General features: G+C 46.4%; 2 protein-coding genes and 1 non-coding gene across 3 annotated transcripts in view; 1 reads left to right on the top strand and 2 right to left on the bottom strand.

The window, feature by feature from the left end:
• Positions 1-3,960, bottom strand: part of Klc (kinesin light chain) — a 184,294-nt gene extending 180,334 nt beyond the window's left edge. Inside the window, exon 1 of the mRNA XM_070522619.1 lies at positions 3,573-3,960. The gene's annotated coding sequence lies outside the window, so the exon portion shown is untranslated. The remainder of the gene's footprint in view (positions 1-3,572) is intronic.
• Positions 3,961-4,735: 775 nt separating this feature from the next.
• On the bottom strand, positions 4,736-4,819 carry TRNAL-CAG (transfer RNA leucine (anticodon CAG)). The gene has a single exon. It is a non-coding gene; the product is annotated as a tRNA-Leu (tRNA).
• A 287-nt stretch (positions 4,820-5,106) lies between these two features.
• Positions 5,107-14,110, top strand: part of LOC135907300 (THAP domain-containing protein 1-like) — a 40,823-nt gene continuing 31,819 nt past the window's right edge. The window contains exon 1 of the mRNA XM_065438990.2: positions 5,107-5,408. Coding sequence (XP_065295062.1) covers positions 5,233-5,408 — 176 coding nt within the window. The 5' untranslated portion in view covers positions 5,107-5,232. The remainder of the gene's footprint in view (positions 5,409-14,110) is intronic.

Genomic DNA, 14,110 nt, shown 5'->3' with positions numbered 1-14,110 from the left:
GTGGCAGATAGCACAATTATAGTTCATGAGCTTGTCTACTTGAAGAGGCAGACATCAGTTGAAACAAGAAAAATGAAATGCATAGTTGACTCATTAACAAAAATTCACTAATTACGTTTTAGATCGTTACTTTATTGCTCATACTGCAATTTGCAAATTCTAGCCATGGAGTTAAGGTGGATCCACTTGGAACGAATTCTCAGGATGACACTAGCTTAAACATATTAATTCCCGAACTTTGCGGGGAAATGCATGGGCATTCCAGTTACTTTTTTGCTTGAATGCCTAAAACGACGTTTTGTTAAGAAAAAATAACTAAATACATACCTGCCAACCTAGCGAGATAAAAAATCGGGAGACTTTTTATTCGCACCAACAGGGCAGAAGGGGGGGGGGGGTTCATTTAAACTTTCAGGCAGTGTTCAATGAGTCTTTTTGCAGGGACCTTACCTTGCAGTAGCAGACTTTGCTCACTTCAAAAATTTGTCGGGGTAGCTTTGCTCAAAACATGGTCCGACTGAATGCCCTTTCACTAGCAGCAGGTGTTGGAGGGCTGTGTTCCACATTGACAAGCGAAATTCCGTCCTAGTTTTTCATGCTGTGCTAAAAATCCTCTCACACTCTGCCTTGCTATGCGGTATCACAAGTAAATCGAGCATCACCTTAGCAACTCGGTTAAAGATGTCTTCCATCAGTGTTTTTAATTTTTCCAACCATAAACCACTGCACATCCCGCCTTTCTTCATTCAGAATGTCCTCTTGAAGACAACTCAGCTTCGAGAGCATCTAAAGCGTCTTCAGCAGATTCATTGTCATCTCGGAGCAGCAGCTGAGGGAAACTCTGACTAAAGAAATGAAGACTCGAGAGCGATGCCTGTGAAATAAATTTGAAGTTGGCCACCTCCGCACTTCAGAGTTATGTCCACATCCATAACGCTTTGCCTCGTCGCATTTTGGAAACATTTTCCATAGAAGAGGACCGACGTGGTTGCTAACACTAAGGGGTAGGCCGTGTTCGACGAGGAATCCTGTAACCAGGCACTCCACACGTACGACGCTGTCGTCGCAGTTGTTCTGGAGAAGGTTCACTATGTTGTCTTGCTGCTGAGAGGAGCGAACATAGCTTTGATGCTTCGCCATAAAACGTGCAGTTTCAAGTCACTTTTGACACCGTGAGACATGCTGACGTCGCATCCAGATGCTGCACAAAATGCAAAATGTTCTTTTCTTGATGTCAAAAAGCATGGAAATTCAGAAGTATAAGATCACAAAAACTTCTGCAAATATTTATTCTTGGGCTTTGATAGCCCATGCCTTTACATGTAACATCGTTCAAAGCATGCTCGTTTGCTGTGAAAATAAACAGCTTGACATAGTGTACTGTTGTCATTTTTTTGTTTACTTTGTTCCACTGTGGCTGGCATGTACGATCTGTGGTACTTTTTATTTATCTATTTTTCAAACTAGTTTGCAATGTCGCTTCTTTCCAATCATCCACGCATGTTTAAGGGCAGCAACATGCTGCTGCATGCCTGAGTCTCTTGAAACCCAGCACTTGGTCGAGTGACCAATCAAAGAAGGCACATAGTGCCACCACCCCTTCTAGGACAGGAGAACTTCGGTCAAGCCACTGTGAAGGCAGAGCAGGCAAAATCCTTGCAGACATAAGAATGAAGGTAGGGAACAAAAATAGTCAGTACCATAGTCAATACCATGCCCTAGAGTCAGAACAAATGGGATTAACTGATGGAAGCCCCAAATCAACACAGGAACTAACAAGGACTACCATTAATACTAAGGAAACTGCTAGGGACTACTACAAGGGCTCCATATTAATTTTGGCCACTTGGCGTCCTTTATAGAGCACACAATAGACTAACGTTTCTGGACAACGCAACCACCATTGGAATTGCTGCCACCGTGGTGAATTGAACAGGCAATGTTCAAATGAGTTCTATGAAATCATTTAAGTACAATACTATGATACTACATGCATCTTGGTATCTAGAAAGTAAAGCACTCTATAGGTTTGTTTGCTAACATCACAGATTATTAGCGTTATTGTGTAACCCCAAAAGCTATGTGCAACTGAAAGCTACATGAAAATGAGCTCGAACTACTTGGTTACACCAAGTGCCTGGTGATATTGAAGCAAATTTTAGAGTAAGCGACGGTTTACCGAATTTCCAGCTGCCTAATGTTGCCTTTGTGTCTCTACAGCAGCAATTTCGCGGTTCTCGATATTGCATGCAAAAATTGCCACCGTTTTTCAAGTGGTTTTCAAAACCGTTTTCAAAACGGTTTTTCAAGTGGGCAATACCATCAGCTTATTCGTTTCTTGACGTAAAACATAACGACTACAAAAAAAAAAGATTATCTGAGCACAATAACATGCTGTTTAAATGAATGAACAGAACAGATGCTAGCAATTATAGAAGTGAAATTAATGCATGAAGCACTCGTTTGAAGCACTGGTTCAAATGTTCAAAAAACCATGTTTCGATGTGCAACGCGCTGTACCGGAACAGAATAAATGAATGACAAGGTACTTCGCGATCTGTAGCTAAACTTGCAACGAATTGACATTGGCAGCCATCAAGACGGTCTCAACGACAAAATAATGCGGCTGCCAGGCGTTATGTTAGGGCATTGTTAAAGCACTTTGGCGATCGGGCGACAGACCCATGCGCAGACGACGACACGCAGCCATTCAATGCGTAGTCTCATGGCGTAGGCCACAATGCCGAAAGTGAAAGATGACGCGGTGTGAGTCTAAAGTTCACGGACGGCTATTGAACTTTTGTACAGAAAGAACGACCGAGTGACCACGGACCTGACAAACGCCAATCCACAGCTCCGGTCCACGATGATCAGCTGTTCGCCGAGCGAGCAGCAGAATTCCCGTCGTCAAGACTCGAAAAGGGCTCCGCTTGCGAGGAGCAAGATGTTAACAAAACGGCGGGTTACCCCGGGCGCTTGACTGAGCGACCAGTTGAGGAACTTGGTGGGCAAGAGAGAAAGTTAGAACAATGCCGCGCAAGTATGGCAGACAGAATGAACACACACGCCAGCGCAGCGAGGCTCTCACGCCGGCGACGTCTGGAACCCACGTCGCGACGAGAACGTGTAGCCAACACTGCCCATTCATCGCGAACTTACAAACAATTAAGCTGAACCGACTACACAGCAAAGTTTGACTACGGGCTGCTCGTGTCGCTTTTTCTGCCGGTCTATTCTCGTTAGCACGCTCGAGCAACGACGCGTGAGTCATACAAGCCTCGCCCGAGAAATGATTTGCAATAGGGACACGGCGCAGTACGGACGGCCGCTCACGCGACATACTGGAGATCGCCACATCCATGTGCGATCCGCTCGTCTCCGAGCAGATCAAACGGGGTACGGCAATAAGTGATTACCACAGTCCAGTCAGATGAACGAATGTGCGAGTTCGCATGCACGACGGCTGTAAAAGCGTGTTTCAACCCTTCCGGCATCGACGTTCCGGCTTAAATGCACCTACGAAGGCGCAGATCGGCCTCTGCGACTGTGGGCGCCAGCGTGGTCGTACTTACCGGCTAGTTTCAGGGAGCGCCGGCGTGCGTTCCGATGACAGCGGGGTGGTGGAGGCGGCGGCCGATGTCGAGGCGTAAGCCTAAAGGCCTCCTCTCACGGCAATCCACAGCGCGGCGTTTTTGCTCTGCCAGCCGCCCAGAAGAAAAAAACGCACGGCGGCGACGTTTCGAGCACACACACTCGCACGAAATCACGCACGATGAACCAGGCGACGAGCACACTATTTTTTCCTTTCGGATCGGTTGATCTGTTTTTCTTCGTTTCACAAACGGCGAGGGCGAACCGAGTTGCACCTGCCCTTCGGAACCGAGACCATCACAGCGACGACGAGGCGAGTCGCAGAGGGGAAAAAAAAAAAGAAGTAATTTACTTCCAGCCTGTAGCAATATGGCGGCGCACAAGCTCTGACGTCGCACTGGCCACTGACTGCGGAACTGGTTCGCGGCGGGACTCGTCGCGCCATCTCTGAGCTGTAGAGAGAAGCTCCTGCAAAGGGCATCGAACTTTGTGAAGACGGAAACTTTGCGGGCAAGTGCGGTCAAAGCTAGGCGAAACCATGGTTCCTTCTTTCCGCGCGCGTATTTAGGCTATAGCGTTGTCTGAAACGAGAAAACTGTCTGGGAAAAGCGCCCGAGCCCTCAAGCGAAAAACTGATCTGTAACGGATAGTTCATTAAGTGTGAAAGTACCAATTACTTCAGGCCAAGTGTTCCCTGGGTAAACCATAGGATGGAGTCAACGCGTTTTTATACTGAATATCGATATAATAAACCCCTGGTTGCGAAGTACGGCGTGTGGAGCCCGGCACTACCAGTGCACGTAAATAATGAAGACTTGTACAAAATATGGTTCAGCCTAAATATATTGTATCGGACATTATACATATTTATTCCAGACAAATAACAATAATAAAAAATAAAACATGACAAGGCCTGGCCATGTTACGGTGAGCACACAAATGTGGAGTAAAGTTCAATATTCATTGAGCCGGTTGACGCATATTGAACGCTGCTACACTATTACGAAGCTATTCCCACTTTAGACAAAAATGTACGTAGTACCAACGGAGTCTCTCAAAACGGCCTGCTCTCTATGCGTGTGGAACCGTGATCGAAGAAAGAACGGTAAAGAAATTTTCACAAGTAAAAAAAAGAAAAAGAATGTGTCAGAAGTGGGATTCGAACCCACGCCCGGAAGACCGGACTGCGACCTGAACGCAGCGCCTTGGACCGCTCGGCCATCCTGACACAGGCCCAACTGCTTATTTTGAACATACAAGTTCTTTTGCCCCTAGTGAGCATCAAGCAATTTATTTTTGTGCAATGAATTTGTATGTTGTAATGCATTATTGCACTAGCTTAGTGCTACAAGCTTTGTCTTGGGCCATTTATTTGCTGTATGCGCATTCTTTGTAGATGAGTTGCGTTTATTTTTAAGATCTTGCAACTGAAGTCCCTCAATAATCTTAACCTTGAAACGATGTTCAAAGGCAACAGCGTTGTTTTGCGGTCTCAGTCTGCAATGTACAAGAAATTCAAGTGCACTGCACTCATGCAACACAAAAGCAATGGTGCGACTTTGGCGCCACTAGCACGGCACCTTGCGAAGCTCTCACGGGACTCCCCTGCCCCTGCGCTTGCGTTTGTGTTGCAGGGGGAAAATGGTGGGTGAAAGCGAGCAGACCAAGCCTCGGAAGAAGTCTCGAAACAACTGCTGCGTAGTGGGTTGTTCAAACACGTACGAGAACTCGAGAGGGACGACGTTCTACTCCTTTCCCGGGCGGCCACACGAGCGAGAGCGTCGGGAACAGTGGATCGCTGCTGTTCGCCGCCGAAAGTGAGTACGTACTCCGTGCGGGAGCTACAGGGGGTGCCTTGAAAGCCGCACGCAAGACCGTATATACCGTTGCCCATTACATCGGTAACATACAGGCTAGCAATGCAGGCAATGAAATGAAAGCTTCAAGCATGGGCAGAGAATAATGGCACTTTGGGGGAGCTTCAGAATAGGTAGGCGTTTGGATGATAACTTGCTTGTTCTTACTCAGTGTATTGAAATATCAAAAGCAGAAAGCAGACCGTTGTATGTGGCTTTTTTAGACATTACAGGAGCCTACGACAACGTAGACCGCAACATTTTGTGGGATATTCCTGAAGGGGACGGCTTAGGTAACGATTGTATACAGCTTTTGAGAGACTTGCCTAGAAAATACCGTTTGTGTTGAATGGGAAGGGATGAGGAGCGAGGAGAAAGTTCATATCAACTATAGGGACTGAGGCACGGGTGCCCTTTATCACCGCTGCTGTTTATTATGTACATGGTGAGGATGGAGAGGGCACTAGAAGGAAGTAATATCGGGTTTAATCTCTCATACAAACAGGCGGGTACAGTAATAGAGCAGGAACTCCCAGGTTTATTTTATGCGGACGAAATTGTGTTGCTAGCTAACAAGCAAAGTGATTTGCAACGTCTGTCTAATATCTGTGGACAGGAAGATGAGAATTTAGGTTTGAAATTTAGTGTTAGAAAATCAGGTGTTATGGTATTCAATGACAACAGTAAAATACCAGGAAATACCTCGGGTAACAGAATATAAATACCTTGGTGTATGGATAAACGAAGGCAACGGATATATGGAAACACGGGAAAAAACCATAACACTAAAGGGAAACAGAAATGCAGCCATAATGAAGCACAGAGCGCCGTGGGTATACAATAGGTACGAGGTCCTCCGAGGTATGTGGAAAGGTGTAATGGTTTCACGACTTACTTTAAGAAATGCGGTTGTTTGCTTTAAATCAGGGTTACAATCAGGACTCAACGGGAACCAGAGGTCAGTGGGTCGCCTCGCATTGGGCGCTCACGGGAAGGCTACAAATGAAGCTGTGCAGGGTGATATGGGCTGGACTAGTTTTGAAGTGAGGGAAGCTCGCAGTGAAATTGAGTATGAAGAACGGCTGAGGAATATGGAAGAAAGTAAATGGGCTGGAAGAGTGTTCAGGTATCTGTACAGGGAAAACATTGATTCACAGTGGAGGAAGAAAACTAGGAAGCTTACCAGCACGTATACGGCTTGTAGAGTGGGCGACACAGCAACAAAGAATGTCAAGCGGAAAGTCAGAGAGGCCGAAATAATGTCATGGGTTACGGCAATGAAAGATAAACCTGCCATGAGTAACTACTTAAGACGAATAAACGAAATCAGGAAAGAAAAGAAATAATGATAACTCAAAAGGGAAGCTCATTGCTTTTGGAAGCGTGATCAGGATGCCTTAAGACACGCACGTATAAAGCGAGATATAAAAAGGAAGAAGAAGCATGTGCTTGCTGCGGTAAATCTAGGGAAACGACGGAGCATGCTTTATTAGAATGTGAAGATGTCTACCCAGTGGTTGATTTAGGCACCACTCGCCTCCTTGACGCCCTTGGGTTCAGCGGGAGCAGTGGTAAAGCAAACATGTACACAATAGACATTAGTAAGAGGCGATTGGAGGATTGGTGGAAGAAAAGTAGGGAAACGACGAAAAACGGAGACGTACAAAAGGACAGTTTGAAATAGGGAATCAGAAAATTTGGGTGGGGTATTTCATAGTGTTTTTTGTTCTCTTTTTTACTGTTTAACCTATATATAGGTAGGACATTAGGCAGTATAATAGCAAGAGCTTGGTGGCGCTACCCACCGCCCCGTTCCAAAGGGGACGCTCATAACATCCATCCACCCCATGCTCATAATACATGGTCAATAACACAACCTGCGCTAGCCACCCTACCTGCGCGTCGGCACGCGTTGCGCATTTTTTAAAGATCAGAAGAGTAGAATTTACCCTAGCAGATACAGATTGTTTCTTCCGAGTTGGTTTTACTGTACGTGTATTTGCTTGGTACTTCGTAAAAAGCTCTGTTGAAAGGTTTTGCATTACGTGCAGCTCGCGCTTCTTACGGGGAGCAAGATACTAAAGGCAAACGCGTAAATACACATTTTTAAGGTGTTTACTTGATACACTTTTATGTGAAAACGCATATAACGAGCCACAGCGAAAGTTAGACTACTTAAAGCGAACCCTTAAGAGCGCGCCTAAAGAATGCAAACTGACCGCCTACAATAGCTTGGTAAGACCAATACTGGAACGCGCGCCCACTGTCTGGTCCCCTGATCACGTCCGAGATGCGCATAAAATTTAATCAATGCAAAAGAAAGCAATTCGATTTATTTTTCTCCGCTATGACCGCCTCTTCTCGCTTGCCTGTTCTGCAGCCGAACGATCACTGCCCCTACTAGCAATCACACGTAAACGCGAGCGCATTATTCTGCGCAAAATAGTGAAGTGAAGTTTATTTCCAACACCGAGTCGGAGGTTCTTGGGCGAAAAGATGTCGCAGACATCTTGAGAGTGCCCAGGGACCCATTAAACAGCAGCAGACAGATTGCAAAAATAATCATCTGAAACGCTGTACAAAAGTATAGGCATGAAATATAACACGCGCAACGCAACACCTTTAGTGCACAACATAATTGCATATAATGCAGATGTCACAAAATCGTTATAAGCACTTGTGCAAAGGCAAAAAATAATTTTATACGTCAAAATGAAATATATACCAAATAGCAAAATAAAGATGTTGTTCGAATGATTCTTACATGTTTAAAAGCATATTTCGCACATGTTTCTTGAATTTATATTCTGGTAGTTCGAATTTGGTACAAGTTAAGAATTTGTTCAGTATTGCTCGTATCTGGTATTGAAGAAGACATTCTCCGTAGCTTGTACGGGAAAAAGAAACTGGTAAGGGTTGATTACGGAGAAAGTATCGGGGGGAGCTATCAAATGAATGCTCATAAAGCTTCTTTTTTGTGTAAAGTAGTAGTTTATATGTTTAAAGATCACTTGCTCTAGTAATATTGTGCTTTATGAATAGCTGATGAGTACGCAGTTCGCGAGGGTGCCCATAAAAATTTTCAAATATTCTGAGAACCTTCTTCTGCAACACTTCTAGTCTGTTTATGTTTTGAACAGTAGTTTTTGCCCATACTAGCGCGCAGTAAGACAAGCGAGAGTAGAAGAGCTACATTCATCATTGAATGAACACACCCGCATTTCACGAGTTGCACAGCACTCCGTACCCGACGTTTCCGTCCCTTGAAACTTATTCCCCTTAAGCCATCTCTGGATTGTTTTAGGTTTTCCTTCTTCCCCCACGCCATTGAACTTTGATATAACCTTGAAGTGACCTTGTGCGAATTCCCTTTTAATCAATTTGTTATTCAACTGTCGAATTATGCTTGCTAATCTTTCTTTCTTTTCATTACTGATGTACTCACTCATGCTATGTCTTGCTTATGCAAGATGGCAGTATTTATAAATAAATAAATAATTAAATAAATAAATCAGTACCTCAATAATGGAAAAATTCGAAAGTGAGTAGCAGAAACAAAAGAGTGTACACATACATTGGCGAAACTTACAGCAAATTTTGAGCGATGAGTATTCATAGTAGCCTTGCAATTAGGCATAGAAGCTGACAACGGAGGCGGGAGGAGAGGGGGGGGGGGAGAAGAGGGGGGCCCGAGCCCCCTCCGAAGTTTTCCAGGACGGCAGAGCACCCTCCCGGCGATGTCAGAGCGCTTCGTGTGCAAGAGCTCCAATTTGTTCGTTTCCAGCAGTACCATTGTGGGACTGAATCGACTGAACCTTTACTGTGGTCTTTGTTGTCGAGTTCTTTCACGACGTCTAGTGATTTGCACGGGACGGTAGACCACGGTAGAGTTGTTGCGACGCGGCATTTGAGTCCGTGAGGAGAACCAGGTTCTGTGGGGGCAAAATGTTTAGTTTGTGCAGAGTAGCAGCTATTGCTACGCTTTCGACAACTGTCGACGAGGCTATACAGTGGAGGCGGCCAGAGCAGTCACATATCTCAAAGAGGGAATATAGACTGCAGCTACACAGCTGTCTCCGTCTACTTTTCCTAAGACATTTGTGCATACTTGTAGGTGATTCGGGTAATAATAATAATAATAATATTTGGGGTTTTACGTGCCAAAACCACTTTCTGATTATGAGGCACGCCGTAGTGGAGGACTCCGGAAATTTTGACCACCTGGGGTTCTTTAACGTGCACCTAAATCTAAGTACACGGGTGTTTTCGCATTTCGCCCCCATCGAAATGCGGCCGCCGTGGCCGGGATTCGATCCCGCGACCTCGTGCTCAGCAGCCCAACACCATAGCCACTGAGCAACCACGGCGGGTGTGATTCGGGTAAGTCGTGTTCAAATGTTCCAGAACTACTGACTTGACTTCTGCAGATGGAATGTAGCTCTTTGACAGCAATCGTGGTACACTTAAGGCTAAACCCCATGAGCGCGATTTTGTGCGCGACAGCGACGAGCGACGGCTTCGAGCGACGCATCGGGCCGTCGCGTGAACAGATCGCTCGGTCTTGTCGCGCGATCGCTCGGTTCTGCAAATCTAGAATTCGTCGCTCGTCGCCCGGAAGTGCTATGAATGACCAGCCAATAGCGTGAAGCCCGAACTGGATGTACATAACTCAAGTACTTCCGATTGTCGCACGGAACAAGCAAACGATTGAATTTTTATACGTGCAAGGAAAAGAACCTACTGCAAGACTTTCAGAAATATTTTGTGCAGCTTTTTACAGCAAAACACGTCATTCGGCGCCTATATTGCTGCCCTCATACCGGCAACACTGGGGAGACGTCGCTCGAAGTCATCGCTCGCATGGGGTACAACTTGTAGGCGACGAGAGAAGGCGACAGCCATCTCCATCGCGTCGCTTGTCGCTGTCGCGTGCAAGATCGCTTGCATGGGGTTTATACTTTAGGGCTCATTCACACCGGCGACTGACAGTGGTCGCGCGACCAAGTTGGTCGCATAGCGACCAGTCGCAAATGGTCGCAAACGGTCGCCTTTCTTGAAAAGCGACTATTTTGGGCCAGTCGCTCTCTGCGCGATTTTTCAGTCGCGCGACCGTGGTCGCAAAACTGATAAACCAATCAGCGGCGCACCGGAAGTGACCTTTCGTGTGTCTACATCCGGCCTCCTCCGGCGTCGCGTTCAAATTCCGCGTAGATTCCGAGAGTTCTCGCTGAGAACGATAATCTCCGGGATTGCGACTTGCGGGTCGCGCTCAGCCGGGCTTGCCGGTGTGAACATCAGTCGCCTTCGGTGGCTTTTTGATTGCGAGTCGCAAATGGTCGCGCGACCTCCTCCAGGGCGTGTGTATACCTTTTCCTTCTGTCTCGAGCAGTGCAACCCTAAGACTGGAAGCTTGTTCAGTGCTACATAAAAATGTGAGTGCGGCTTGTTACCTATACCTATCTGATTTGATGTCAACCTCAGATAGTCAATACGAGTGCTTTGAAGCTATACACAGAAAAGATCTTCGACTGCGCCTGGGAGTCCCTCAGCCGGCATCGAAGAAAAAGGTGCTCTGCGAAGCTGAGTCACGCTCTCTGCGACTTCCTGCTTCCCAGACTCTCATGACCCAGCTACTACGTTTGATTCAGTCTTCGCCCGGCAAAGCACTCACAAAAATATGTTTGTGGCTAAATACTTACTGCATCATATTGACGCGGACGTGCACGGCTTTTAATTTATACTTTCGGTTTATTTCTACAGATCGTGAGAATTTGAGTATTCAGACGTTGGCGCTAAGGGCACGGTCAAATGGATTTGCGCACAAAGGTATACATGTCATGCCAATAAAACCTGGAGCAAAGTCGGGCGTACGTTTCGAAGACACCCGCCTGCGCACACTATGGGTCAGCGTGGGTATGACCCATGCTGACCCACAGTGCGCGCTATACGTCTATACAAGCGCATTAGAATCATCAGCAGTGGCTACCTCATCCGTATTTTTTTCACTTTAACATTTTTTTATTTGCACTGTGAGCAGCATGCACAGCCACAATATATTTAAATATGTATAGATGACAAAGTTTATTATATATTATAAAGATATTAAAGAGAAGTAGGTAAGCAACAATTATTTCTAATGGTATGGTTAGCCTAGCTATGCCTAAAGAATGAATATGTTACTGTATGTTCACCTCGCTTCAAATTGCTTTGCGTGCTTTTTTGACCCCGAACAAACGTGCAGACTTCAGTGACCACTTCGACGGAGTCTTTTATCAACGGCGTTTGAAATGCGCGTGAATGATGTGTGTCTCAGTATTGCTTCTCTTTGCAGTAGGCAATGCTGTAGACTCACGAAAAAAGAACTCTTCTGATAATTTATTGGGGTTGGAGCCACATTTATTAGGGATAGAAAGATCGCCACTTGCATGCCAAGTCGTAAATATATATATAGTTGGCTCAGTAACCGAAATGAGGCGAGCCGGATTCACTCGAAATAAAAATCTATAGCAGACGTGCGCATGAGCGCTTATATTCGGGCTCACAGCAAAAAAAGAAAAGAAAAAGAAAGAAAAGAGAAGCTGCAGTTTCGCCGGAAAGGCGAAGCAGTTTTAGTTATGAGACAATTACACGAAGGAAGATTTTTACCGTATAAATCCGTGTAGGAGCTGCATCCCCAAAGAAAACATCCAACTGAGAAGAAATCGTGTTCGGTGCGTTGATTCGGATCGGAATCAACGTAACAACAACTGTTATTAAAGGTTGTATATATATATGCGAACAAAGGAAAGGACAAGAGAGCAGCGTCTCTAGCAGAGCAGCCTAGGCAATCTCGAGCTCGCTCCTCTCGGATGACTAGTGATGTGGCTGCAGCGTCGAGCACTCTTTTTCACTGGACTCACCCCCCATTGGAAGAAGAGCCGTCCTCGCGACTCATGGTAAACATAGTGCGAGGGGGCCGTAATACGGCTTAAGGTGCTCTACGTGGACGGCTTCGCGACCACGCCAGCGTTGGTCCGTAGGGGGCGTGACAGGCTCGACGGTATACGCTCCTGACAGTGGAGTTTCCAGGCGACGGCCGCGCCACCTGTAGCGTCGAAAGCGCAACTTTGGTACTGATCCACGGCCGGTCTCTAGGGGAGAGAAGCGCGCGCACCCCTCGAGACGGGCCGTGACTGATCAAACTTCAGTCGACGGCGTAGTGGCGCACGTGTTGTTGTTATGACCGCGTGTGATTTGAAACTTCTGAACCACGTGCGCCACCGTCCTGCGGGTAAACGTTCTCATACCGCTGTTTTACGATGGCAAATGTGCAAGACATCGAAAACAGCCCAGGAAGAAAAGCGTGGGGACGGCGGTACTGCTGCGTCAAAGGCTGTAACGGCCGTGCAGGGCTGCCTGCTCTCCGACTCCAGATTTCCTGGCCGGCCGTGGTTTTGTGCTCGTGCTTCCTTCCTGGAGGATCGCACTAGAAAGTATTGTAGTCAGTAGACTGGAAGTTTTTGGTCAAGAAAGAGTCTTGCCTGGCAGCCGACTTACATATTTTTGCTCATTCTCCATATCGTTTAGAGCTATTTATTTTGCTGTGTACGAGGCATACTGCGCGGTGGCTGCAGGTGTTCTGGCTTGCGTGAGTCGCTCAGCTCTTCCCGCTGTGTGGCTCTGCTTGGGTTCAGGTTGCCGGATACGGTCACCCGAGTCTTGGCGGCAGGAGCGGCCCAAGCTTGGTCGTGCCGGTGCCTCGGCAGTTGTAAACAAAGTACTGCGGTTGCTTGTCTAATAGCAGTCTAGTAAAAATTTTCTGCAAGTTGTTTACAAAAGCCTTTTAGTAATTTTAAAAGATATGGCACCTATTATCCCCGGCCAATGAGGCTTTGCAAGCGTGTCAAAACTGCACCACGGAAGGACACGTTTTGTCTACGGCACGTGTCTACGGTAACTCAAATGGTTGATAAGAACACCTACGGTTTCATTTGTAGCAATTGCTACGAACGGGTGGATGTCTGATTTTCCCTTCTTTAATTACTTATCTCCACCTTGCGGGTTCCCGCAGAACTATTACGTCAAACTCTTGCGTTTGCTTCGTGTTGTCGACAAACTCGACTTCGCCCTGCCATCTGCTAGCCACCTGGTTAGCTCAGATGGTAGAGCGGCTGCCCCGGAAAGCCGGTGGTCCCGGGTTCGAGTCCCGGACCAGGACGAATTTTTCTTGAACTTTGAGGCTTTTCTTTCGAGGAACCCGTTTAGGTTTCCTTTCTAGCCCTTCTTTACCTACGCCTAACGCTTAATAAGCTCAGGCATGCCTGCACACTCAATTGAGCTGCTTGATCAAAGCATAATATGATAGTTGAGTGTACTCAGGCTACAGATACGCTGCAGTTTATGTTTGCCTTGGTGGAAGGGACACTTCTCATGATTCAGTTCTCATGAGATGACTAATAAAAAAATCGGGCCCCTCGGTTAACCCCCTTTCTTCTTGTTTACTTCGCCAGCACAGTCACACCGGCGACTTCTTTCATGCTGTGAACGTGCCCGGCAGCGTAGAACTTTTCCCCTTTACGACGAATGGCAGGGCGTATCCAATCGTCTAATTTTAAGATTGGTCTGAAACCACACAGCAAAACTTGCGCCATTTGTTCGTTTCAAAACAAGCATGAACAACGATC

Source organism: Dermacentor albipictus, chromosome 7 (genome assembly GCF_038994185.2).
Source record: "Dermacentor albipictus isolate Rhodes 1998 colony chromosome 7, USDA_Dalb.pri_finalv2, whole genome shotgun sequence".
In the NCBI taxonomy this organism is placed as follows: domain Eukaryota; kingdom Metazoa; phylum Arthropoda; class Arachnida; order Ixodida; family Ixodidae; genus Dermacentor; species Dermacentor albipictus.
This window is presented reverse-complemented; position numbering and strand designations above follow the sequence as displayed.